This window comes from Lotus japonicus, chromosome 1, assembly GCF_012489685.1.
Source record: "Lotus japonicus ecotype B-129 chromosome 1, LjGifu_v1.2".
NCBI classification, from domain to species: Eukaryota; Viridiplantae; Streptophyta; class Magnoliopsida; order Fabales; family Fabaceae; genus Lotus; species Lotus japonicus.
The window spans coordinates 94,516,852-94,543,247 of NC_080041.1; the positions used below are offsets into that span (position 1 = coordinate 94,516,852).

At 32.8% G+C, this 26,396-nt stretch overlaps 1 protein-coding gene and 2 long non-coding RNA genes across 4 annotated transcripts; 1 reads left to right on the plus strand and 2 right to left on the minus strand.

Annotated features, from left to right (window-relative positions):
• Positions 1 to 11,374: 11,374 nt before the first annotated feature.
• Positions 11,375 to 13,895, minus strand: LOC130732256 (uncharacterized). Its single transcript, XR_009016985.1, has 2 exons — positions 13,466 to 13,895; positions 11,375 to 11,618 (listed from the first exon to the last, which is right to left on the minus strand). It is a non-coding gene; the product is annotated as an uncharacterized LOC130732256 (long non-coding RNA).
• A 2,145-nt stretch (positions 13,896 to 16,040) lies between these two features.
• On the plus strand, positions 16,041 to 19,894 carry LOC130727991 (uncharacterized). Of its 2 annotated transcripts, none has more exons than XR_009015506.1 (3): positions 16,041 to 16,868; positions 16,971 to 17,105; positions 19,374 to 19,894. It is a non-coding gene; the product is annotated as an uncharacterized LOC130727991 (long non-coding RNA). The 2 variants fall into 2 exon arrangements; XR_009015505.1 differs by having other exon boundaries at positions 16,051 to 16,868; positions 16,971 to 17,094.
• A 2,835-nt stretch (positions 19,895 to 22,729) lies between these two features.
• LOC130712802 (uncharacterized) lies at positions 22,730 to 23,578 on the minus strand. The gene has a single exon (XM_057562616.1). It carries the CDS (start codon positions 23,576 to 23,578, stop codon positions 22,730 to 22,732), a length of 849 nt encoding a protein of 282 aa, XP_057418599.1.
• Between the last annotated feature and the right edge of the window lie 2,818 nt (positions 23,579 to 26,396).

Consider the following 26,396-nt stretch of genomic DNA (forward strand, 5'->3'; position numbering starts at 1 on the left):
ATTATGGTTAACTTTTTTGAACATTGTTTGTTTTCCTATTTTAAACAAGTTTTACTGACATTTTTTTAGTTATGAACCTTATTTAACATGATTAATTACAATTTGTTGTTTACAAGTTATAAGACGACCCATTTTACTATAAGAAAGACAAGATGATCTGGATACTCTACGATGATCTAAAATGTTGAATAATGTTGAAACAGGTGTTACCAAGTGATTTTTCAAGAAAATATTTGTATGGGTTAGAAGGGATTGCTACCATTATTATTGGTAAGGACTTGACATCAACATGGGAGGTTAACTTCAAGTTCGACTATAGCAAGGAACGAGCTCGATTTGGAAGTGGGTGGAAGTTATTTTGCGAGGTTAATAACTTGCAAGTTGGTGATGGCTGCGTATTTGAGATGATGAAACGCAACCCGGTTACATTCAAAATTCATATTAAACCAAGTTCTGGCCAATTGCAAGGTTTTTTTTTATTATTGTTATTTTTAGGAAGTATATGTATTTGTTTTTTTGTTAGATTTGAGTGTTAGAGTAGATTTGTGACTTTTCTATGTCTAACAATAATAAGAATAATGTTATGTTGACAAGTGGAAAACAATGAAAAAATAAGAGAAATTAGAAGAAAAGAAAAAGAAACTATAAGATGTGGCATGTGATATGATAGAAAAGGAAGAGAGATGTAGAAATAAATTTTTTTTTTTTGAATGAGAGATGTAGAAATAAAATTAAGTTTTTGAAGCAGTGAATGTATCATTGTTAGTTAGGAAAGTGAGTGTGATGTGGTAATCCAAAAATCAATTATACTTTTAACAATTACACTTATAAACTATAGTTTAGCTCTTTCATCCCAGAACCAGACCCATGTAAGATTTCTTTTAACTTTCATCACCCTCCCTTAAGACAAATTGGACTACCTAAGCAGTACCTCTCATATGACGTCTTTGTTGGCTTGTACTCCTATGCTTCATGGATTGATTTTAGTTGATAGGTTTTTTCATTGAGTCCAAATCTCTTTTCTTTGTTGGTCAGAATGTTTACCATAACATTTTCTTTCGGCTCCACTTTTATATTTGAACTGTGGGTCATTGAGTCATTTGGGCTCTGATACTACTTGTTGGGATTGAAGTGCGCAGGCCTAAAATGATTTTGTAGGTTGAGGGAGTGATGGGTGTGATGTACTTAAAAATCTTACAGCTATTAGACTTCCAACAATCATACTTGCAAAGTCTGAGCAGTTGCTTTTTTATTTTTTTAAATTTTTCGAAGAATGTATATTTGGTATTGAATTATTGATAAATTTGAGTGTTAGATTTGTGACTTTTCTTTTAGCATGTCATATTGTTAGAACTTTTAGCTTGTAATTTTTAATTTTCTCTCATTGCTTGAAAATCTGTTATCTGCTATTTCTATGCTTTCCCTGGATTCCTCTATTTTTCTATCTGTTACTGATATGTGTTGGTCACAATATTTCCTAGCTTTAGTTAATTTTATTCATCAATTTTTTCCTTTTGATCCTTAATTCACAAGGTGAAAGTCATGAAGCAAACAGATATAAACCAAAGAGAGGAGTGGAGGAAAATATGGAATGTTTTGGCAATTCTAGGAGCTGCTCAAAGAAACCTGTGCTTGAGAGTATTCTTCTAACTTCTTTCAAGTTTTTATTTGATTCAATTAATTCTAGTAACTATTGAATCTTGAAAGGTATGCAGCATAAAAACATATATCTTCATTTTGTGTTATATATGCAGATTTGGGAAGTCCTAACATGGAACCAGATAAATTTGAGATTACTGTAAAATCATATTACCCGGTAATAGGAATTAATCATTTGATATATATTTTCCTTTTCATGAAGCAATTTTATGTGGTGGGCAATGTTGGAGCTGATTAATGAAATTTGTTTATCTTCTTGGTTGCAGAATGTTCCAAGAGAGTTCGTGAAGAGACATAGCAGATGTCTCGGAAATTATGTGAAGTTGAGAGTAGGGGAAAGATGGTGGGATGTGAAAGTGTTAAAATATGCGAATCACACTAGGATTTGTGAAGGTTGGGGTGCATTTAAGAGAGAATGCAAATTGAATATTGATGACATTTGCGTGTTTGAGTTGGTTGATGAGGAAAAACTTGAGTTCAAAGTTTCAATTATTTCTAGAAGCCACCACTGAGAAGTTGTTCATGTTGCTAGCTCTATGATCATGGACTTAATGTTTAGAACATTTCTGTGTTCAATTTGGTAGCTGAGAAACCTGACTTAATTCTTATATGCAACGATGAGAACAAATCATGCAGCTTTAAGCGCTCGAGTCTTTGTGCAATGTCAGTCAAGAAAGATGATGATAGTAGTCTAGTATTTAAGTCTGCATTGTTATCCTCTTACCCGACTCAAAGGAACTCATACATAGAATAATAATCTTTGAAATTGTTGGTCTTGGCAAAGCAGAAAGCAGCATTATAGTTTTTTATTGTGTAGATGCTTAAATAGTAGAAAGAAAATGTTCTAAAACATGTGTTAGAAGGGATTGATTTCTACAAAATCAATAAGCCATTTTGACAAGTTTATTCTAAAAACAAGAGGTGGATTTTTAAAATGATTTTAGTTTGAGGAATGATAGAACTACATGAAGTCATAGTAATTTTGGAAGAGTGAGTCACCACAAATTTGAATGCGGGAAATGTGAATAATGTTCAAGGAGAAGGCTAATCCACTGCAGAAAGCTCAGCGGATTCAATTTCTGCTTTCAAGAACAATTTGAAGCACTTTTCTCGAGAAGAGAAGAATATACTGCTGGAAATTCTGCAGAAATCTGTGAAGACAGCAGCAGAAGGTGAACCAGAGGACACACAACTAGCTACCTTAGTGAATCAAGTCTCTTCACAAGAAACAAGATGCATATCTTACATTTCTTCTGGTGTGAGATATTCAAAGTATAGCAATTGGATTCTAGACTTTGGAGCTATGGATCACATTGCAAATAACTTGAAATTATTCAGTATATCCACCAAGATAGAGCCAATGATTGTCAATTTAACAGATGGCACTTTACTCACTGCACAATATGCAAGCACAGTACAATTTTCAAGCACAATAACACTGACAAATGTGTTGTATCTACCAGATTTTCATTTCAATTTGATCTCCATACCTAAAATCTTCCCAGCTGTAAATTGTTGCTTAACTTTCTATCAAGATCACTGCCTAATACAGAACATGAATTCTATGAAAGCGATTGGTTCGGGTGAGGGCATTTGTCTACTAGTAGGATGAATTTTTTGACAAGGGAACATCGTTGTATAGTGGTAGATAAAATGCATGCTTGATGTGTGTGAATTTTCAAGGAAAAGGAGAAATGTATTTCCAAAAAGTAATAGTAGAGCAGTAAAAGTGTTTGATTTGATTCATATGGATATTTGGGGTCCATACTCCACAACTTCAATTAATAAACATAGAATTTTTCTCACGGTTCTTGATGACCACAGTCGGTATCTTTGAGTGGTTATGATGAAAGAAAAATCAGAAGTTATCACAAACATTAAGGCTTTTGTCCAAATGGTAGAAAATCAGTTTGGAGCTACTATAAAAACTCTTAGAAGAGACAATGGCAAGGAGTTTATGTAGGGAGAATCACCTTATGTTGTGAACAAATTTGACTGAACAAATTTTCCCCTATGTGGATTCTTCAGTGCAAAATTGGATTTATTTGTCACATGACATAGCTAGTTCCAGTAACAATGCAGCGAAGGAAACAATTTTTCCAGTGGCTAACTCTTCTGATCCACCAATGTGCCTGATTCACCTATTTCCTCTATTATGCCTAAAGTATATTTTGATTCTTGTCAGTTCACAAAGTGTAGGAAACTCAGAATCACAAATTCCAACAGATAATGTTTCATCTCCATGGCCAAGAAAACCTACAAGAACTGTCATGCCACCAATTTATTTGAAAGACTATCACTGCTTGAGTCTACCTACTTCTGCTTCAACTTCAGTGGTTTTACTGCAGCTCATCCTGAGATCACCATGTCTACATTCCATCCTCATCAGTTATCTGAAAGCTAGCATCTGTGATCACCATATCTGAGACAACACTATGATCAGTAAACTTGACTCTGGTTTTTGCAGATTCATCAAGGGTGACAAATCACTCTTTGTGGCCTGTCATGTGGTTGGAACAGCCTATATCTAAGTACCATAATTTATCATTCCATATTGGTGGTAACCATGAGCAAAACCTCATCATAATCTGAGTTATCCCTCTGTGCGGAGGTCCAAGCAATTTGCCATGCTTTGCTTTTCTGCCAGCAGTACAAAATTGGATCCTTCATTGTAGAAAGTGATTCTTCATTAGCGGTAGGATGGGTGAATAACAAGGATCGAAGACCATAGAAGCTTTATCAAGTTCTGCACTCAATTGATTCATTATTGGCTCAGCTGAATTACTTGGGGGTGAAGCACATTTTGAGGGAAGAAAATGCGGTGGCTAATTTTTTGGCTAAGCATGGGAGGGATAGTGATTAGGTGGTTTGGGGTGCTGTTGAGCCAATACAGGGGCAGCAGGGGTGGAGTCATGACTCATAGTATTATGGGGTGGAGGGGGTTGTGATTCAAAATGTAGTATCATTGGGTTGATTAGCAGACATTGGTTCTGGTTAGTGCAGGTTGGAGTAGTTTATGAATATGGTGGTGCGGTGGAACCTGGGATTTGATTGTCATGGGGTGTTTATGTTATATGTTTTACAAATGGTTGGGGGAAATGCTTTGCATAGACATATGTTTTGATATCTGTTGTTGGTTTTTCAATTTCTCACTTAGAAGAGATATGTTTCCAAAGTTTTTTTTTTTTTTTTTTTGAAACTAATATGTTTCCACAAAGTTATTTGCATCCAATTGTCTTTTTTTTTTGACAAAAACAAAAAAATTAATAATTGATTAATATCATCATTAATATAAATGTAAGACTCGAATATTTTGGAAGATAACGTAATTATTTCGTTATCTGTCTATATATATGTGTTAAATGTTATTTAGCGTAAAATTGATATGGTAAGAATTTTGGATAATATTTTTTTTTAACAAGAATTTTGGATAATATTGAAAGAGAAGAAATATATATATGACTCATTTTAAATGAGATATAATTATAGTATATTATTATTTAGAATGACGCTGAAAAAGATATTACTAGCAACATATTTTTTTCATTTGTTTTTCACATGTGTTGCATTTTTTTTTTGACAGGCACATGTGTTGCATTTGGCTTCCACTCATCTCACTTTTCATTTGTCGTGTAAGGGATACAGTTTTACATTTTGAATATTAATATTATCACCTAACCCAAAAAAATACAAGTGATTACACATCAAAAACATTTAGCTATACTTAATTAATTGAAAAATGATTATCAAACCCTATCCAAACAAATTGTGTTGGTTTTGCGGCCACAATTTTCGAAAAGAAAATTAATACGAATTTTTTTCTTGGTTAAAAATTGTTTCAGCTATTTTGCGGTAGTTTAAACCGCAAAATTTTGAAATTTCATGCAAATATTTCAATGGATTTATTGTATTTTTCTACAATTTTTTTATATTTCGAACTAGCACGTATAATTGTATGAAAATTTAGAAGCAAATTCACAAGAAGCAATCGAAGCAACATCCGCAAAGAAGCGAATGTCAATCATGTGTCACGGAGGCTATGGTCCATATCGCACAACCCTACCTAATTAGCCCCATCAATTCGACAAATAATAGTTTATGAATCTTCTATGGGAATATAAGGAAGACAAGAACTAACAAAGAAATTATTTTTCGAAGTTTTTTAAATAATTGTTTATGAATCTTCTATGAACAAGATATACAAAGGAGGGAAATATATATTATTTAGAGATTTGGAAGAAAGAAGATTTTGAAAGTAATTATCAAAGGAAAACGAAATGTGACAATATATTGGAAAACATCATTTATGATTAAAGTAGATAAAATACTACATTTATTCATATGACATGCTCGGAATGCTTACTAATTTTTTATTTTATACCTTTTAGATAGTAACCTAATAATGGCTTGGAGCTTCACCATGAGATTTTCTTAACCCAATATTGGTATCCATCGTAAAAGTATGCCCCATCTGGTCTAATACTTAAATAACAATCATTTCCACGGTAAGCATCTTTTTTTGTACTATAAACCCTAAAACTCATGTCCACACTATTCCATCCAAAGTCACACCAAAACAAAGTAGTGCCCCAAAAATTATCTCTGAAGGACCACTCTATGTATTGTCCACGGGAAAGATCATGTTCGCCAAGATCATCACCATCCTTTGAATGACAATGCACATAGAGCTGAGTAAAATTATTACCTGTCAGATCATTTATTATACGTATTGTTTTCTCCATGGGAATCCCATAAGCTCCACCTTTTTTACCTTGCACAGGTATTATCAACATGTCTATTGAAATGATCACAAACACAGAAAATACTATACCCAACACCTTCAACATGTTTCTAAGCTACTAATAAACACACCTCTTCTATGTTTACCTCCCCTACAAAGGGTCATACCTATATATATTGGTAAAATTTATTGACAATTACAATAATGATAATTTAACAATAGAAAATATAAAATATAAAAATATAAAACTGGTTTAACCGTTGTGTTATTGGAATTAATAATTAGCTATTAAAGACATTTAATATTATAAATTATATTAACTAATAATAATAATAATAAATTAATATCCCACAAAGAAAAGTAAAATATTATAAAAATAGTAAATACTACTTTCTATTCACATATTGATAAATATATTTAAATAAAATTAAATAGGTAACATTTAATTTTTTTATTAAAGCCAATATATTGTTCTGACTTTCATATTAATGAAAATATTTATATCTTATTAATTATATTCATATAAATTTTAAAATATATCAATTTAGTAAATGAAATTATTAATAACATTTTAGGCTATTAATTACATTAACTATTAATCATAAAATTTCTCAATATCACATATGGAAAGGTAAATTGTTAAACATTAAAGTTATTTTCATTAAATATGATTCCTATCCTGCGTTTGAAGTGTACATGATATTAATAGGATATGATAGAAACAATGAAAAATGTATCAAATTTTCCTTCGAAATAAAAAACTCATAATATTCATAAAATGATATCATATCATGTCAGGATAATTTCTATCATAATCCTCTCTCAAGATAAGTTTTACACATGATAGACAGAATATGATAAGGGATAAGATAGTATTATTCTATCTTGCTGACACAACAAATAAACATATTACAGCAGGATATGATTACTGCTAACAGGATAAGATTAATGCTATCATCTCATGTATGTTTATTATGTCTACCAAACGGGCCCTAAAACCTAGAAGAATGAGCATGTTCGTGTCACTTCTGATAATTTGGAGACTTGGCAAAGAAGGCATTCTACGAAAACCTGCAAATTCTGATCCTTCAAAAGCTGTCTATGTCTACCCAACAATGGTTCTCGCCCATAGTTATTAATAGGGGTGTTCATTGGATCGGATCAATCCGATGAAACCGACGAACCGAACCGAACCAAAGCAATTGAATTGGTTTTTTTTGTTATTCGGTTAAAAACCGATCTAAAACGATAAAAAACAATGAAGATTGGTTTGGTTCACGGTTTGAAAAATTAAAAACCAGTGAACCGATGAACCGAACCGATGATATATATTTATTTATAAAATATTTAAATATACATGTATATGTGTGTGTGTATTTATTAAAGAAATGTTTGGAAGAAATATTGTTAGTTAGACTTTTTATATTTGTTAGATATATTATGTTTTTGTTTTCTATTATTAATTTGTAATGGTATTAATATTAAACACTACTTTAAGCATTTCTACATTGTTAAGTACTTAATTTGTTGATTATGAATTATGGATAATGAATTTGTGATTAAACTATAATTGAGTTATTAATTTGCCATTTTATGCATTGTTAAGTTGTGAATCATCTGTTTTTGCTATGTATTTAAAGTTGTGCAATTGATATTTACCAAAAAATAATTGTGAAACCGATGAACTGAACCGATCCAAACCGTTCATCATCGGATCAGATCGGTTCGGTTTTGGAAATTTTTTTGCTAACAATTGATCGAAACCGAACCAATAAATTTTGATTGGATCGGTTTTTGGTTTCACCTAAAACCGGTCCAAACCGAACCGCGAACACCCCTAGTTAATAAACTCAGCTCGGACCGGCCGGTCCGACTGATTGGACCGAAATCGGTCCCCTGGCTGGTCTGAGCCTCTGATCGGATCGAACGTGCACTTGAACCGGTGGGAACCGATACGACTTGACTGGTTTAGCGGTTAAATAGGCGACTCGATCTTTTTCAGTTGAACCGGTGAGCTCACAACTTTTTTCTCTGTTGCGTTTAGCTGTTGCAAAAAAAAATTAATATGTGCCTAGCCTAGACTCGAACTTGTTCCCTGTGGCTGTGTGTATAACACAAGGAACCTTACCACGAGACCAAGCAAGAGCTTTGGAAGCATGGCTACAATATATTTTATGTATATAAAAGAAAAACGAAATTACACAATTGTCAAGTATTAAACCCTAGTGTTTGATTATCACATAAAGTAACTAAAACTAAAATCCCAAAATTGATAATTATTTGTGTCATTTACTTTAATTTACAATCCTAAAACTACATTTATTTTATGCGATTTTTATTGTGATTAAAGCGTAAAACTGATGTTGTTTGATGTTTAAAATTTATTTAATTATTTGTGAGCTGGACGTTTTGTTATGATAAAACATTTATTGTTTCTTTTGTGTGTATGGTATTTGTGACAATTTATTATAGTACTATGCATTTTTTATAACTTTTTTTAGTTTCAACCGAGTCAAACGATTCAACTAGTGACTCAGTGGTCAGACTAGTGACCCATTGACCCAGTGCCCTGACCGAGTCGATCACCGGGCCGAGTTTAATAACATTGTTCTCGTCTTGATATGTACCTTCCAAGTCTAAGCTCAAATAAGTGATTCACATGTTGACTAGTTCAGATTGTAAGCGTATCTCCCAATTTCATTTGGAACATGTAGTTAAGTTTTTCCAGAGTTATTACCATTTAAAAAAAAAAAGATGACCCCAAATAAAGGGTAAGCTCTACACTAAGGTAGCGTTTGGTGAAGGAACGAAACAGGACAGAACATAACGAAACGAGACAGAACAGGATGGAACACGACAATAATGTTTTGTGTGTGGTGTTTGGTAACTCCAAGTCAATAGAACAGAACCATGATTTTAATTACATATATAACTCCGCATGTTTAATATTTGATTGAAGAAAACAAATTGAACTTAATTGAACATTTTGCATAGAAACCGTTTGTTATTGCTTACTTCAGAAATAATCACCTATTTCTTTAAAATAATCACATATATGTTGTTTAAGTTGTTTCAGTATGCTATTGAAAAAAGCAGAAACCTAATTATTTATTTAAGCTATTTTAAGTGCGTTTGTTTAGATTAAAAAGTATTGATTTTTACTATAATTTTTTTTTAGAGATTTCGAGAAAGGCATAAGTTGATTCGTGTTTGACTACTCTAATTAAAATCACTTTTTTTTTTCATCTCCTCTCATCTATCATCGTAGATTTTCATTATAAGTTAAAGTAACTGTTTCAAATAATCTGTTTTCAGCTTCAGCTGAAACACACACAAAAAGTGATTTTTTGATTTTAAAAGTGATTTTTTGATTAAAAAGTGATTTTTCCAAAATAAGTTGAATCAAACACACTCTAATTGGCTCGTTTACCATTGCTTACAAAAACTGATTTTACTTTTCAAAAAATATTTGATTTTATTTTAATTAAGTTGATTCGTGTTTGACAACTCTAATTAAAATCACTTTTTTTATCTCCTCTCATCTATCATCATAGATTTTCATGATAAGCTAAAGTAACTGTTTCAAATAATCAGTTTTCAACTTCAGCTGAAACAAACACAAAAAGTGATATTTTGATTAAAAAAGTGATTTTTTAATTTTAAAAGTGATTTTTTCCAAAATAAGTTGAATCAAACACACTCTAATTGACTCGTTTATCATTGCTTACAAAAAGTGATTTCACTTTTGAAAAAATAATTGATTATATTTTAAGTGATTTTTTTGAAAAAGCAGATTTTCATTTAACTTTGTCTACAAATATATTAAGTGCTTTTAATTTTAGAAGTGATTTTAAACTGTTTAGATACATAAAATTTCAAATATAAATTAGGGGTATTTTTGAACTTCCAAAAGTTTTAAGAGAGTGTTCTGTTTCATTCCCTTCTGTTCCACCCTTTTCCAGGGGACCAAAGTGTCCCGTTACTTGAGCCTTTTGTCCCGTTCCGTTCTATATTAAAAACATGACAAACACATAACGGAACCCATGTATCCCGTTCGGTTCCCTTTCCACCTGTCTACCAAACGCTACCTAAAAGAAAAATATATAATCTCCGAGCTTTTTTTTTTGTCAAAGGAGAACAGTTTCATTGATAATGAGCAGAATGCTCAACATGTTACAAGATGAACATAAACAAGAGGTGCTCAGACGAGCCCAGCCTGATGCGCGTACGACTCTACAAGGGGGAACTCAAAGTAGTTCACTTACAACATCAAAGAGTGATACCACAAAGCAATTAAAACTTTAAACCAAGGCTCACTCATGCTAGAACCAATAATCAATGAAACTAAAAGACCTACAGAAACTCTACAATCCTCAGAAAACATCAGTGAGTCAAAAAGGCATTTAGAGTGGTGTGTGTCTACCATTTATACTCGACAACTCAAACTGTACAACTCACGACTCTGCCGGAGTTGCCTTCTGAAGAGCCTACTTCACAGCCAGACATGACTTCAAGGCACAAAGGGTAGCTTAGTCAACAACACCAACATTCAGGAAAAAAGGGTTCTGTAGATCTGAGCATAACAGGGGAGGAGGGCAGAGGAGACGGTCGCAGCTGAGGCACGGCGGCGGTGGCAGCACGGCGATGGCAGCACGGCAGTGCGGCAAAGGTTCCTCCATAACAGAGAGAGTCATACCTTATCTGTAACACCCCCTTTTTTCCATTGTTTTATTTAAAAACGTTTATCAGAGTTTAAAAACATATCAAGGGAGTATTACACTTCTTCATGAAAACTCATTAAAATTAACACTGATTGTGTTTGAAAATTTATAAGTTCATATGCTTTTCAAAGAATGAATTATTTCTGCCAATGAAATTTTTAAACCAGTCAGATAATCCTAAGATGCATAAAATCACTTATTTAAATAGGTTTATCTTCCATGATATTCCAATAAAATTCATCATACTCAGAACTGAATTTCATAAGCACTTCGACCGTCAACAGTACGACATCGCCATAATTTAGAAAATTATTCAACAACTTCCATAAGGAGAGGTTATAAAATCCTCTCAACCGAAATGTAAAAGTAACGTAAAGTATCTACCCAGTGTTACATTACAGAGCAAGACACTTATTTTATTATAATAATAATAATAATAACATAAACTAAGACTGTCCGAAGCTACTCCTCATGAGCCACATCTCTACCTCCAGTACCTGAGCGATGTCGCATAGAACATCATTCCAACAGAAGGGTAAGAACTTACACGGTATAAAATATAGCACAACAAAGAGCAAGTAAACAATTCAGATTGTGCTTTATAAACTCTACACCTTTTCTTTAAAATCCGAGTGATTATAATACTTGCTCTCAAGACAGTTTCACAATTCTTATTAACATTTCGGAAAATTATAAGCTTTACGAAGAATAATAACTCAACTTTACCACAACAGCAAAACAATTCACCAACAAATCACCAAACACATAAAACCACTGAAAACGTGAAACCTAGTGTGTGAGACTCTAATGTATGCATGTGGTACCAATTGTTAACCTTAGCGGTATCACCGCGTCCACTCCAGACAGTTAACCACCGATGAAGTCAACTCCAGACTTCTAGAACCACGCCAGTTTTGGGACAAACCTCAGTTTTCCGATGAAAACCGACACGTTGCCTCTTGACTAAATGAAGTGTATTTCGTGCAAAAACTCATAAATTAAAACATGCAATTTGAGACCACTCCAGCCCCAAATATATAACATATTTTCTCACCAAATTTCATAACGGAAATCACACCAAAATTGCACAAAATAACACTTCAATACAATTATCAAATCATTCACTATTCCACTGACAAAATAGCAACACAAAATCATTAAATGTCTCTTATCAATTACTAGAATCAGTTTCAGAATCAATCCAAGAAATAAGCAGAAACATAGCAAACTTGCATATAATCCTGGTACTAAATGATCAGTCCAAAAATTATGAAAATTTTACCAAACATAGCCTTATACGTTAGCTTTCATATAAAATTGGTTTCACCCAATTTGGAATTCTGTAGAGAGAGTTATGCTCTCTACAGCACATGTTGTTGGGGTGTCTGCGAGCAGAAATAGAGTTAACTTGCAGATAATTCTGGTAATGAACCAGCTATCCAAAAATTATGAAAATATTACCCAACATAACCCTATGAGTTAGATTTCATACAAAATTAGTTTCACTCAATTCGGAATTCTTTAGAGAGAGTTATGCTCTCTACAACACATGCTGCTAGGGTGTCTGCGGGCAGAAACAGAATGAACTTGCAAATGATTCTGGTATTGAACCAGCAATCGAAAAATTATGAAAATATTACCCAACATAGCCCTATGAGTTAGCTTTCATACAAAATTGGTTTCACTCAATTTGAAATTCTGTAGAGAGAGTTATGCTCTCTACAACACAGACTCTTAGGGTATCTGCGGGCAGAATAGAACAAAACCCAATTTTCCCCAGAACCTCAATTTCGCTCAAAATCAATTTTGCTCACCACATGTTAACACTCAACACAGTCTCTCAGTTCTGAATTTTCAAAGAAGATGTGGGTTCCTTCATGTTAAACTCAACCTCTGTTATTCTACAATTATACAAGGTAAATTCAAACCCTTACCTTCTATGACACCGATACAAAGCCTCCTTGACCATTTTCTTCTTGAAGATCAAATTCTAGGTTTTCTCCACCTTTTCTCCTCTCCTTCACCTTTCACGTGTTTCTTTGTTCTGCTGCTTCTCTAATCCTAATTTTCTGATTTATCTCTTTTTAATTCTCTCATAACCCTTAAATAATCTTTCAATGGGCTCCACTCCCAACTACTCACTTAAAACCTAAAACCCTTATTTATCTATATCACATAATAACTTAATTATCTAATAAAATCACTTAATGACCTTATCATCTAATTAAATCACATAATCACATAATCATCTAATTAAATCGCATAAATTATCAAAATACCATATAACATAATAATAATTAAGATAAAATAATAAATAAACTAATAACGAAAAGTGGGGTGTTACATTATCAACCTAGGCCACTCAGAGATGGACGAAAATGAAGATGGCCTCAGATCTGGGTTGTAGCAGTACCCACAGCGGCGGCAAGCCTGGATCTACAACACAACTCGCGGCGGTTGGTGGAAGCGACGGCGGCGGCCAAGGTGGAGGCAGTGGCGGTGGGGGCGGAGATGGTGGAGGCCAAGGTAAAGGGAAAACCCATAACAAAAGAGAGAAAAACTCACTTATTCGGGTAACAAATTTACCTAATGTGGAGGAGAACCCACCTATTGTGGGAGAAAGCCTACCAAGCAGGAGAGAAAAACCTCCCTAGAGGAGGAGAAGCTCCCCAAAGGGAGAAGGACGACACTTTCTTTCAAAACCCTAACAGAGCACTTTGTAGACGGGATAGAATATTTTGTAATCTCCGAGCTGAAGTTCACTTCAATATGGGTCGAGGACGAAATTTGCCTCATTACAAGGCCCAATTAAATTATGACAACTTAGAATTGGGCAGGGGCCAAATTCACTCCAAATGGCCTCATGTAGTGATACCTCTTGACAGCGTTATTAGATCAAGGTTGGTTCTAATAAAAAAAAATGTAAAAAAGAAACATTAGCGGGGAAAACGTGGGCCAAAGTTCACCTAGTAAAAAGACAAATCTTGGATGTTACAAGTAAAGAATGTATAAGATGATAAGATAATGAGAACATGTAGCATTGAGGGAAAAACCTGGTGATCTTAAAAGGACTAGAATAAAGGTAAATCTAAAAATTCATGTTATGAAAACATTGCAGGTTAAACCTTGAAATCCAGAGGTCGGATCCAGTTAAAAGATATGTTTTAGGTGTTAATATGATTGTTAATCTCTAGAGATTACATAATCTCGTGGAGGGGAGGTAATCTCGTAACGTAATCTCGTAAGATATTACCTCGTGTAAAAATAATACTTTTAAAACTATAATACTGATCAAGTCACACTAATAGTACTAAATATTATCCAAATTATTCAACAATGACAATTAAAATCATGCACAAAATTATCAAATATCCAAACCTAAGGTACATAAATCATAACAAGTTAACAAAACATCAACACAAGTTAGGATAAACTTAAAACAAGAACAAATAAGTCACTAGTCATCCAAATTTAAAATCCTACAACACCGTCGAATTCAGAACAACTAGAATCATCATCGCCATCATCACCATCTAGTTCTTCCTCAGATGAGATAGACTTAGACCCCCTCCAACATTAGAATCAAGAACCAAATTCTCAATGTTGTCATGAACTAATTCAATGATATCCATAATATCATCATGACCATCAATATCATTCTCCTCTACATCTACCGTTTTAGTTATCCATTCATCATCAGATCAGATTTCATCAAAAAGAGGAGGAAGCCGCGTCAGAGGAGGAGGAAGTTGCGTTGGTGGTCGCGCGAGAGGATGAGTGAAGGCTGCGCATGCAGAGATGATAGAAGAAGTGGAAAGAGTGATAGAGTTGAGTGGCAAGAACGACAGAGATGAGTGAAAACCCTAAAATTTGTGGGTTAAATGACTGAAATAGTCTTAGATAAAACATTTTTTGATATTTTTAACAAAACAAGCTAATATCGTAATTTTGTGGTAATCTCGCGATATTGCACGAGATTAAGAGATATCTCGAGATATCAGCCGAGATTTGAAAAAACAGTTATCACCCCCAGCTAGTCTCGATTTTGGTACGTGATATCGTAATCTCGTAAAAGATTATGAGATATCTCTACAGATTGACAACAATGGGTGTTAAGTTAAAATGAGAGAACCAAGATAAGAGTAAGAAATGTGGAGGAATGAGTATAAGATCCAAGAGAGAAACTAAATATGTAATTTGTACGTTTGTATGTTAAATTGCTTTTGGCTGTTGAAGGATTTTCCATACCTCCCACAATTGTGTAAGGTGGAATGTCATATAATTAAGGATATTTTTGCTGGTCACTGCATTTAACTCACTATGCTTTGGGGTTTGTGACATTATAGGTTTCACATGCGATAGAGGATCTCAGTTCAAGTTGAGTAGTCGGATCATAGTCACACGTGAGTCTACACATATTACATAGAGTCAATGTTTTTATACTTAATAGGGTTTTATTCTATTATAATTGTATTTAATTTGTAGAAGTAAAGTTTGTAAAAAGATTTGGTATCTCAGATTTTAGGTTTACAGTTTTATCCTGCACAACTTTTATTAACTATGATTTGTATGCCAAAGAGCTTTCCCCTGAAAAAAAGTACCATTTCATTATTTAAAGCTAGGGCATTAAAGGTTAATTAGTCAGCCCATGAATAATTAATTGGTTAAGTTTGCTTCTTGAAATCTCAATATAAATAAAATGAGAAACCATTAGAAGGAAAGTTTGCCACATGTCACTATGGGAACCACCCCCATCTTGCGCCACGTTAGCAGAAACATTAAAAAAAAGTCTAAATAAAAATTATAATACTATTTTTGGAAAGGTTTGGATTTTAACACGTGGTGCAGGGGTTGATTTTCAGCAGGTTATTTAAAATTTATATTTTCAGCAGGTTATTTAAAATTTATATGTTTCCAGGCTGTATTTGAAAAACAATTAAAAAAACAGATTTTTAAACTTAGATTCCTACTTTATCTCTAACAGTCCCAGGCAGCCAATCAACATGTGTTGTTTCAAATTTTACCAATTCAATATTTTATCTTCATTAAATGTTGTAAATTGCTTTTTAAAATTTATCTTTATTGGTTTACCCAAACCGCCCACACTATCCAATCGACGGACAGAGAGAAAACAAATTGTGCTATCTGGGTTGCTTTGCGTGTCTTCTCCATGTTGCAACCATTAACTTTACGTGTTTTAGAAGATTAACAACAACTGCAGCCCTATACCTAATAAACGTGATGCCTCTATGAACCCTATAATATGCTGTTTATTTGAAATTTGAAACTGTTGCATGCATTCTTATATCGTTCTACAAATAAGGATGAATCAAAGCATGCACTGGATCTGGATCACTTCCTCTCCTTTGTTGAAAGCATTGATCTGGATTACTTCCTCTCCTCTGGGCGGATTTTTTGAAGGCAGAGTTGGACGGGGCGACGACGATAGTGGCGGAAGGGGCAGCTGCTCTGGGTTCTCGAGGGTGAAGGCTATGTTGATTCGAGATGGACCTTGAATCAGAGAGACTGGGGTTTCATCTAACAATGAAGATTTGTTAATTTGGGATTTGTTTGAAAAGAGGAAGCTCTTCAATTGCAAGTCTCAACCCAATTTAATTTTTTCGATTTTTCTCTGAGATTGAAAACAACTCATGAGCATCTTCAGCGCAAGAGGGAATGCGGCGCCGAGAAGCGACATCAGTTCATGGTGGGGAGGATCTCGGTGAGAAATTAAATTGAATCAAGCAGTAAGTTTTTTTTTTTAGGGTTTAGCGTTATTTCAAAACTCTTCATTTTTTTTTCTATCTTTTAGAACTTACCTCTGTCTCCTAACTTCATCTTATTTGCAGGCAGGAATTTTATATTATGCTGTAGCATAGCAACTGAACCTTCACCCCAAATGTCGCACCCAATTGTGATGATTTTTTGGAAGGAGTCGTCTTTGCTTGCCCTTGACCAATGGAGTTGATATTGGTAATGAAAAGGTTGTAATGTTTGTTCATAAGTCATATTATTTGTGAAGTCTGAGTAGACATTTTTTTTCTTTTATGGATTTTGAGTCTGCATATATTTTCATGATCTTAACACACATTTTCATCTTTTTCTAAGTTCTTTAAATTAAAATGAGAATTTTTTTGTTCCAAAACATGTCAAAATAAGTTATCTGATGCAATTGACAAGGTAATGTATTCTCTGTCATGTTAATTTTTAGGCTTAATTGCACTTTTGGTCCCTCATCTAACATGATTGTGCAAAAATGGTCCCAAATGTTTAAAACGAGTGGTCAAAGCCCCTAACGTTTGTGCTGTGAGCGATTTAAGTCCCTCCGTCCAATTCCGTGAGTTGACTAACGGAATGTGCTGATGTATGCTTCATTAATTGACGTGGCATGTTAGGTCAGCACGCCATGTAGATAAATTATTGTTAAAACATTTTCCCCCTAAATTAAAAATCTCATCTTCAATCTTCATCTTCCATCTTCAACCTTTATCTTCTTCAACCAAACCCATAAAATTAATCATCAACCTTCATCTTCCAGAACAACACCACCACCCCCAAACCCAACCACACCGCAACACCACGCCCAGCCCCAGCCACAACAACCACACAGCACAACCACCCCCAACCTAGAAGTCAAGAACTCCAACCCTACCACCCCTAATAACCACAACACAAACACTGCAACAAGTAAGCAACAACAGTTGGAAGCGCATGACGAAGCTGCACGATTGGTGAGCAAGAGCACGGTGGTGACTGGGTGTGATTGTTCCTGGGAGATTCACCTCGTATTAGGGCTCGTAATCAAGTAATTTACGGTTTGATCTGGTGTGCGAAGAGCAATTGCTGTAATTTTGGGCTCCGAGAAAATCAAATTAGAGAACGGATCTGTGACTCCACTATTCTCCACCTTCGATTTCGTTAAGACGTTGTGTCTCCTCCATGAACGAGTTCTTCCTCTCAAACCCATGGATCTGCAACTTCATTGTTCTCCTCTTCTGTCGTTGCTGTTGATGCTGCTGCCATGGGTTCTTGACTTATGGTGTTGGAGTGGTGGGGTTGGGGTTAGGTTCTTCTTCCTTCTCACCAATCACACCTTAATTGGTGTTATTAGTGGGATTGCTGAGAGATGGGATAGAGGTGCTGCGACCATGGTTGTGTTAGAAAATGAGAGGGATGAAGAAAATGGTATTATTAGTGTTTCTGGTTTTTTTTTTTTTTGTGTGTTGAAGATGAGTCTGAGGATGAAGATGAATAGTCAAAGAGAATTATGATTTTCTGGGATGAAGAAGAGAGGCGGATTTGGATCCACTCAGAAGGAGGTTGGGAAAATTTTATTTTACAAAATAATGTTTTAATAATAACTTATCTACATGGCGTGCTGACCTAACATGCCACGTCAATTAATGAAGCATACATCAGCACATTCCGTTAGTCAACTCACGGAATTGGACAGAGGGACTTAAATCGCTCACGACACAAACGTTAGGGGCTTTGACCGCTCGTTTTAAACATTTGGGACCATTTTTGCACAATCATGTTAGATGGGGGACCAAAAGTGCAATTAAGCCTAATTTTTACAATCACTTTACTTAATATAGAAATCAATGATCGCAATGTTTCAACTTTCAATATAGAGATGATTGATATTCTTTTGAGAAGAATCTCTTCTCGGGTTAGATTGAAAAATCACAGAACAGAGTCTATTACCTCTTCTGTTACAAGTTCTTTGACACTGTAAGTCCACTTACAGATTCTGGGATTGGTAGGGTGTGCAATTATTATTGAAGTTTTGGGCGTGTACCCAAGCAAACTTTATGTGCCTGCATCTGTAGGTAAAGGCCCAAGTTTTCTCTTCCACATTTTTTGTTTGAATTCATGTGTAGAGAAGAGCTGAGTCATTACAACCTTCTCTTTTGTTGCGAATGGAAGAAAGAGAAACAGGGAAAAATCAAAAACAAAAACAAAGTAGGCTTTCCATTTTCCTAAAATACTCAATTTTAGAACAATTAAATTGAATTTGATTAATATCAATCCTGAAGAGCATCCTAACTTTGAATGTTCATTTACTTGAAAATGATGTTCATTTTCAAGTATTTTTCAATAATGTCAAAGTCGTCCAGTGTTTAAAACTCAGAATAGAAAGTCATGTTTTCTACTGATACATGCATGTATTTTAAATTCATGTTTTGTTAGGCATTGCTTTGAATATCCCTGTAATTTCACATTCTATTTATAACTATGTTGTCTGTCAGCTTCACTGGTGGAGATACTTGGATTGCAATTTTAAAGAAGGCAGACATGAATCCTCTAAAAATGGAGTTGGAAGGAAAAGGTTGCATTGTTCTTAAAGATGCTGACTAGGATTTGGTTGCTGCAAACACTATGAAGGGAGTTTTTTCATACATGTGAGTGGCATATTTGATGCAGAAGCTGAGAAAAGCTTATGAGGGAACATTCATGAGCAGTGGTGGGTTCACTCGGGAGTTAGGAGTGGAAGTTGTAGTATAAGGGGATGCAGATCGATTTGGTTGCTTATGTTTATCTTTTTATGTCTATTCCAGACTTGGTGTTAAGGTTGAAGCTTAATGCACCTCTGAACAAATATGAGACTCAGGAGCCAAGCGTATGCCTATAATTTGTTTTGTGTTTTGGTCTTTTTGAATTTTGATATTGTTATATGTACAGTTGGAGTCTTCAAATCTCAAATGGATTGTACTGTTATGAAGAATTGCCTTATATAATAATTCTTGGCACATGTATTGTTTCACCTTTATATTCATCTGTTTAGCCTTCGTGCTGCTTCCCTGTTATTTTTCCAATTAATTTGTCAATTTTTGTGGGGTTTTAGTTTTAATCTAATATCGATCACTCCATTAAGCTCTAAAGCATGTATCTATAGTACACTATCCTTTTCTTATTCTTTTCCTTTTCCTTTATAAAGGCTGGGTCTGGAATTCTATATTTTTTAAACACTAAAAGGAAGTAATTCCACAAAGTCGTCAAAAATAGTTGCTTACAAGTTCAATAACAAAATATGTGATTATCGCTGATAGTTGTGTGGTATTTTGGTTTCCAAGTTGAGTTAAAATATGTTGTTGGTAACCTATGGTAATATGTGTTGAAAACCACTGGAAATAGAGGGTAAAAACTTTCATGTGTATGAACATTTAGGATAAAATATTTTAATGTTAAAACTTATTAGAATTTAGAATGTCTAACTCAATCTAAAAATTAACTTGATTGTTGTGAGTTGCTCTATTCTTATCGGATCATATCTTTAGCCAATGTGAGATTTCTAATACACTATCTCACGGCCGAGACTGGACATCCGAAACATGAAAATTGCAAGACTAGACATACGTGAGGTGCCCAAATATGGGTGGTATCCACTTAAAACCGATCTCAGATAGACTCATTCCATATTCGAATTTGGAATAACCATCTAATATGGGTGGTATCTACCCTTTATAAAGGTTATATATGTCATATCTCTAGCCAATGTAATACTTATAACAAAACTAATAGAAAGAGTATTTTTTTATATAATTTTTATACTTTTTATATATATTATTTAAAAATAATATTAGGAGTAAATATATAAAAGCATGAAAGATTGATTTTGAAAATATGTCGTATAAGGATTAGAAATTATTAGTATATTCAAGGTGAATGCATTCTATGGACAATTTGTATCTTTTAAACCTTAATAAGTAATCAATCAACACCTTTGAGTTAAGTTTTTTGGTACATTGGAAAACAAATCGCCAGGGGTTGACCCTTTGACCCCTGTCACCAACCCATATATTCACTGGCTCTTACCATTTGAGTTATCATTTAGGGACACGGCTTTGAGTTAAGTAAAGAATAAAGATATATCTTCTTGAGCAATCATATTTTTTGAAAAGAATTCAAGGGCCATTTATAGTTTTTGGGCAGCAAAATTATTGTTAGAATCCGATAAATTAATTTTCTTTAAATGCTAAAAATGAAACTATGAATAATTTTAAAAAATTGTTTACATAATTTTAGAAGTAAATATATATATATATATATATATATATATATATATAAAAGCATGATAAATTGATAGGAAAAGGGAGTGATATAAAATTCAAAGCTCCCATGAGAGAAATATTTTTTATGAAAAAAAATTCATGTTAAAACTAATATTATTTTTTGAAATTTTAATTACTTTTGAGAGTAAATATATAAAAAGAATAAAAATGTCGTATGGGAAGAAGCTAATTTATTTGTGTTGAAATTACAAGGCATAAAGTTCCCACGGGGGAATATTTACATGAAAATATTTTCATTTTAAACATAAGAATATAAAAATTTGTAATATAATTCTACTAATTTTTCAAAATGTTCAAATAATTTTTTGAGCTAATACATAAATAAAAGTATGATAATAAATCATGTGGGGATTCGAAATATATATTTCATTTAATCATGTTTAAATGACATGGTAAAAAGCCTCCGAGACCCCCCTATTTTTCATAAAATTTATTTTCAAATAAATCAAGTAAATTTAAAATATTTTTGTACATATCTTATAAATGATAAAATATGATTAAAATTAATTTTAAGAAAAACTCCCGTGCATGGCACGGGTTACTACACTAGTATTTGTAATTTGAAAGGTATATATAGCTATGGAGAAAATGGACACCTTGATTCGGAGAGGGATTACTATAATGTTCCTTTAGGAAAGTAAATGGATTGGGGAAAAAGTAACGAGCTGGACACATGCATCAAAATTTAAGCTTTGAGACACTATGAAGATCATAGGAAGGAACGACGTGATTATAATATATGGATGATGAGAACATGAAAAAGTATATGGTAGGGGTAAAAGTTTTGAGGACCAGGTCTTATTTAGATCTTATTCGGTGTTTAATAGGCCATCAATATTATCAGTGCTTACGTTCTCTGAGTTTATATTATATTTGTACATATAACAAAAAAGTTTCTCGGATGGTGTCAAACAAAGTAAAATATTATATAAAATCATGAAATATTTACTTATGTACTTTAAAAAAATATTAAATAAAAAAGAAGAAAGAAGAAAATATGTTCAAACCAACTTTTTTTTTGGTTATATCTCACATACTTTTATTGGTAAGACTTCTAGTCTGTAAATATAATCATGCATATATATTTTATATGTGAGGACGCAAGTTTAAACTCCAGAAAAGTATTTTGGAGAATATGCAATAGTATATGAATGTGATTAGTATTGTTTTTATATAGGGTGGAGCCACCAGAGTCGATGACAAAAAGTAATCATCCATATGTCATATTCAATTAAAACTTCAAATGGATTTAATATATATATTTGAATAAAATAGATCTTTAAATGGAATTTATATAATAATTATGTGGCTATTCTAAGCCTACAAATTTAGCATAGGTAAACTGAAACTAAAATTAGTTTAAATGCATCAAAAGTCAAATAACATGAGTGAAGTAATAGAAATTAGAGAGCATGACAAGTTTTTCAAGTCTAATCAACTTATTATTATGAACTAAAACCAAACACAAGTTTAACAGTATAGCCAAATTATAAGCAAACAAAATGAAAGTACAAGGAACAAAGTCCAAATGGTTAGGGTAAACACAATGTCCACCATTCAGGTATATAAATAAGAGAATGTTCAACCTCCTCATGTAGATTTCGGAAACACCAATCCCTCCAATAGAGTCTGGATCTGTAAGGAACTTGAAGACCATGAATATGATCATGTTCATAGAAATCAACTAGATTATTACTCCATGAATAAACTTCACATTTTGGTCTTGAGGTACAAATCGAATACACATGGTTGCTGTAATATCCCCACATACTTGGGTTGCTCAACGCATGACATGATGTCCGCGGTGAATAAAACAGTGCAAGATCCCCCAATGTATTCAGCTTGACATACTCCATTTTTGAGAAGTCTATTTCGTACACATCTAGTATTCTCTTAGGCGTAAAATTAACCACTCGAAGCTTGTCATCATCTCTAACCAACCTAAGGCTGACACAATTTACTCTTGGAGTATTCCTAAGTTGCAGAAAGTTTATGCTCACAGAACACCAACCCAGATTAAGTACTCCAATCTTGGCATCACTTGTGAGAACATATATAGCATTATGAAAAACCGCAATGTCCACAAAGTCAAAGTCTGATGAAATATTGGACTCCAAATAAGTAGCCCAAAGATAATTTTGAGACTGGTAGACATTCACAGAACTTTTAGAATAAAACACTATAACAAACTCATCGGAACCTTTCACGAAAGCAAGTAAGGCACGATAAGCCTTGTAGTCTGATTTAATATCAAGGTCTAAGGTGCTTACTTCTTTCTGTCTTCTCTTAAAAGGGTTCATCAGTAGAAGAGTATCAGGACCCATGAAGATAAGATATCCACTAGAACTCTCACAATAAGAAAAACCCAAAAATTTATCCATCTTCAAGCTATGCAACTTTCTGTCAGGTAGGCTGATGAATGATAAAGACTTTTGATCATGCGAAGCTTTTTGAACAATAAATGGCGATTTTGATGACATAAAAGTTTTCCAAAATGTTTTAGAGCATAACCTCCAGCTCCGGCACACTCCAGCAAATTGAAATAGGTCATCAAAATTTAATTTCTCACAAATGATATCAAGGAGATCATCAGAAAGTTCATCGTTCTTTTTTATTTTATTTCCTGTGTATCACATGTAGTTTCAAAGTAAATAAAAAGAGTACATACACATTTATTCATTTACATAATAATATCATGGTAAACAAAGAGATAAAGAAATCCAAAATAACAATGAAATCCAAAATATAACATGGTTTTGCATTATCCTTATTTTAAAATTGTGAACATATAATGTATATAAACAACATATATTCATTTTCATCTAAACATGGAAAATTACATTTAGACTAAAAACATAATAAATTTTTGCATAACTTGAAGATGAGGTTATAAAGGAATATAAAATGATACTAGATGATGCAACACATTTTTGCGATTTTTCTATTAAGCGATCATGCTGTTGACATTTTTGTGATTTTTTTAATTAGTTTATTTTTGCAACACATTCCGTAAAAACTTGGATTTATAATATTGTTTATGTGTTGACATCGGTAGGCCAAACAACGAAATCTATTTATAAAATTTACATTGGTCTATTCACATACATGATTCAACATACTCTCTGTTGTTTGATATTCTACATATATATATATCTACAAAATAAACTTAATCGTCGTGCAACGCACGAGTGAAAATGACTAGTAATAAGTGAAAACAACATCTGACCGATAATGGTGGAATTCTCAAGTACAGGTCAATTTTTTTTTCTTTATCAAACAACATAAAAGAATTCTCACAAAATCGGGGAAAAAAATCTCCCAAATCCAAACAAACAATCTAACAAAAGTTCAAGAGTTCTAATTTTTGAAACTACAAACAACGATATGACAAGAACAACAAATGCAACATCAAAATAAATTAAATTAAAATATGTGAAAAATGAGGTTATAAAGGAATATAAAATCATACTAGATGATGATGAAGAAGCCAGTGATAGAGGAAGGTCCTCAGAACTATTACATCGGCTTGCATCGTTTCCGTCGTTGTCTTCTTGCATTGCCAACCTAATCCTTTTGGGGCTCTGTGAGCGAACGACTTTAAAACCCTTTTATAAAGAGAAAATATTTTCAATGTCCTATACTAATACACTATTTTCGAAATAAAAAATTGACAATTTTGACAAGTGTCATCCCCTCATTTTATATCTTTCTTCATAAGTTTTTTCTCTCATACTATAACTAGTACTAGTAAGCAGAGGGTGTCATATTTATATTTTCTGATTTTTAAGTAATTTAAATATTAAATAATTTCATATTTTAGAAAAATAATTAATGTATTAATTTTTCATTTAATAGTTATTAATGACATTAAAATAATTAACAAAAGTCAATTGTGACTATTTTGAAAATAAGTAACGTATTAATTTGACATTTAATGATTTTTAATGACATTAGAATTATTTTTTTTTGAAAATTGACAATTTGGACAAGTGTCACCCCCTTATTTTAATGTCTTTTTTCATAATTTTTCTCTCTCATACTATAACTAGTAAGTAGATGATGTCATATTTATATTTTCTGATTTTTAAGTAATTTAAATATTAAATAATTTCATATTTTAGAAAAATAATTAGTGTATTAATTTTGCATTTAATAGTTATTAATGACATTAGAATAATTAATAAAAGTCAATTATGACTTTTTTTTAAACAATTAAAGTATTAATTTGACATTTAATGATTTTTAATGACATTAGAATAATTTTTTTTCACTCGTGACACTAGAATAATTAATAAGTCAATTGTGACTTTTCTACCATTAAGATGTATATATGTTGACAAAGTATTTTTTATTATTGATTATGGTTATTTTTTATATTACAACATTAAAAAATTAAATGTAATTTATTCGTTCAAAATGATATCAAATATGCTATAAAAAATTGATATCAAATAGTTTTAAGGGATTGATTTGTAAATTAACAAAAAAAAATTATTTTATGTTTTCATGTATACATCCAAAAGATTAATACAATCTTTGGTTATAAAAAAATCTTCAAGCTGTAGGAGTCACCAAGAATTGAAGTTTATAGTTTGTTATGCATCCAAGATTTGAATCAAATATCAGTAAAAGAATTTAAAGCATTTTGTTTCTGAAAAATTTATGGGTAGAGGATGAAGGAGGTCGGTGAAGAAGGTAGAGGAATGTGTTGGTGGGAATGAGGACTGAAAATAAGATTTTAAAAAATTACAAGGACTAAAATTGATGTGAAAAAAACTCACGTGGACACGCTTTGCTGACTAGGTTCGCTACTGGACCGTTCACTGGTCAAAATTGATAAAAATGACTTAATTTGATTTAAAAAATGCAGGGATAACATTTGATGAAAAAAAAATTAAGTACTCAATTTGATTCCTTTACAATTTCAAGGATCAAAAGGTTATTTAAGTCTAAATATATTATTATTTAATTTGCATGTCTGCGGAAAGTAAATGAGTCAGGTCGCTATAGTTTACACACTACCTTAGTCTACCTAAAATATAAAACTCTAGTGAGATTCAACAAGCTGTGTGAGATTTATATAAAACAGAACATACTATATATTTTCGTTTATTTAGGTGCGGGGCCAAAGTTCCTGATCTAACAGTTGGAGTTATTCTGTATTTTTTGCCGGTTTTGTATAGTTGGAATTCATTGGGT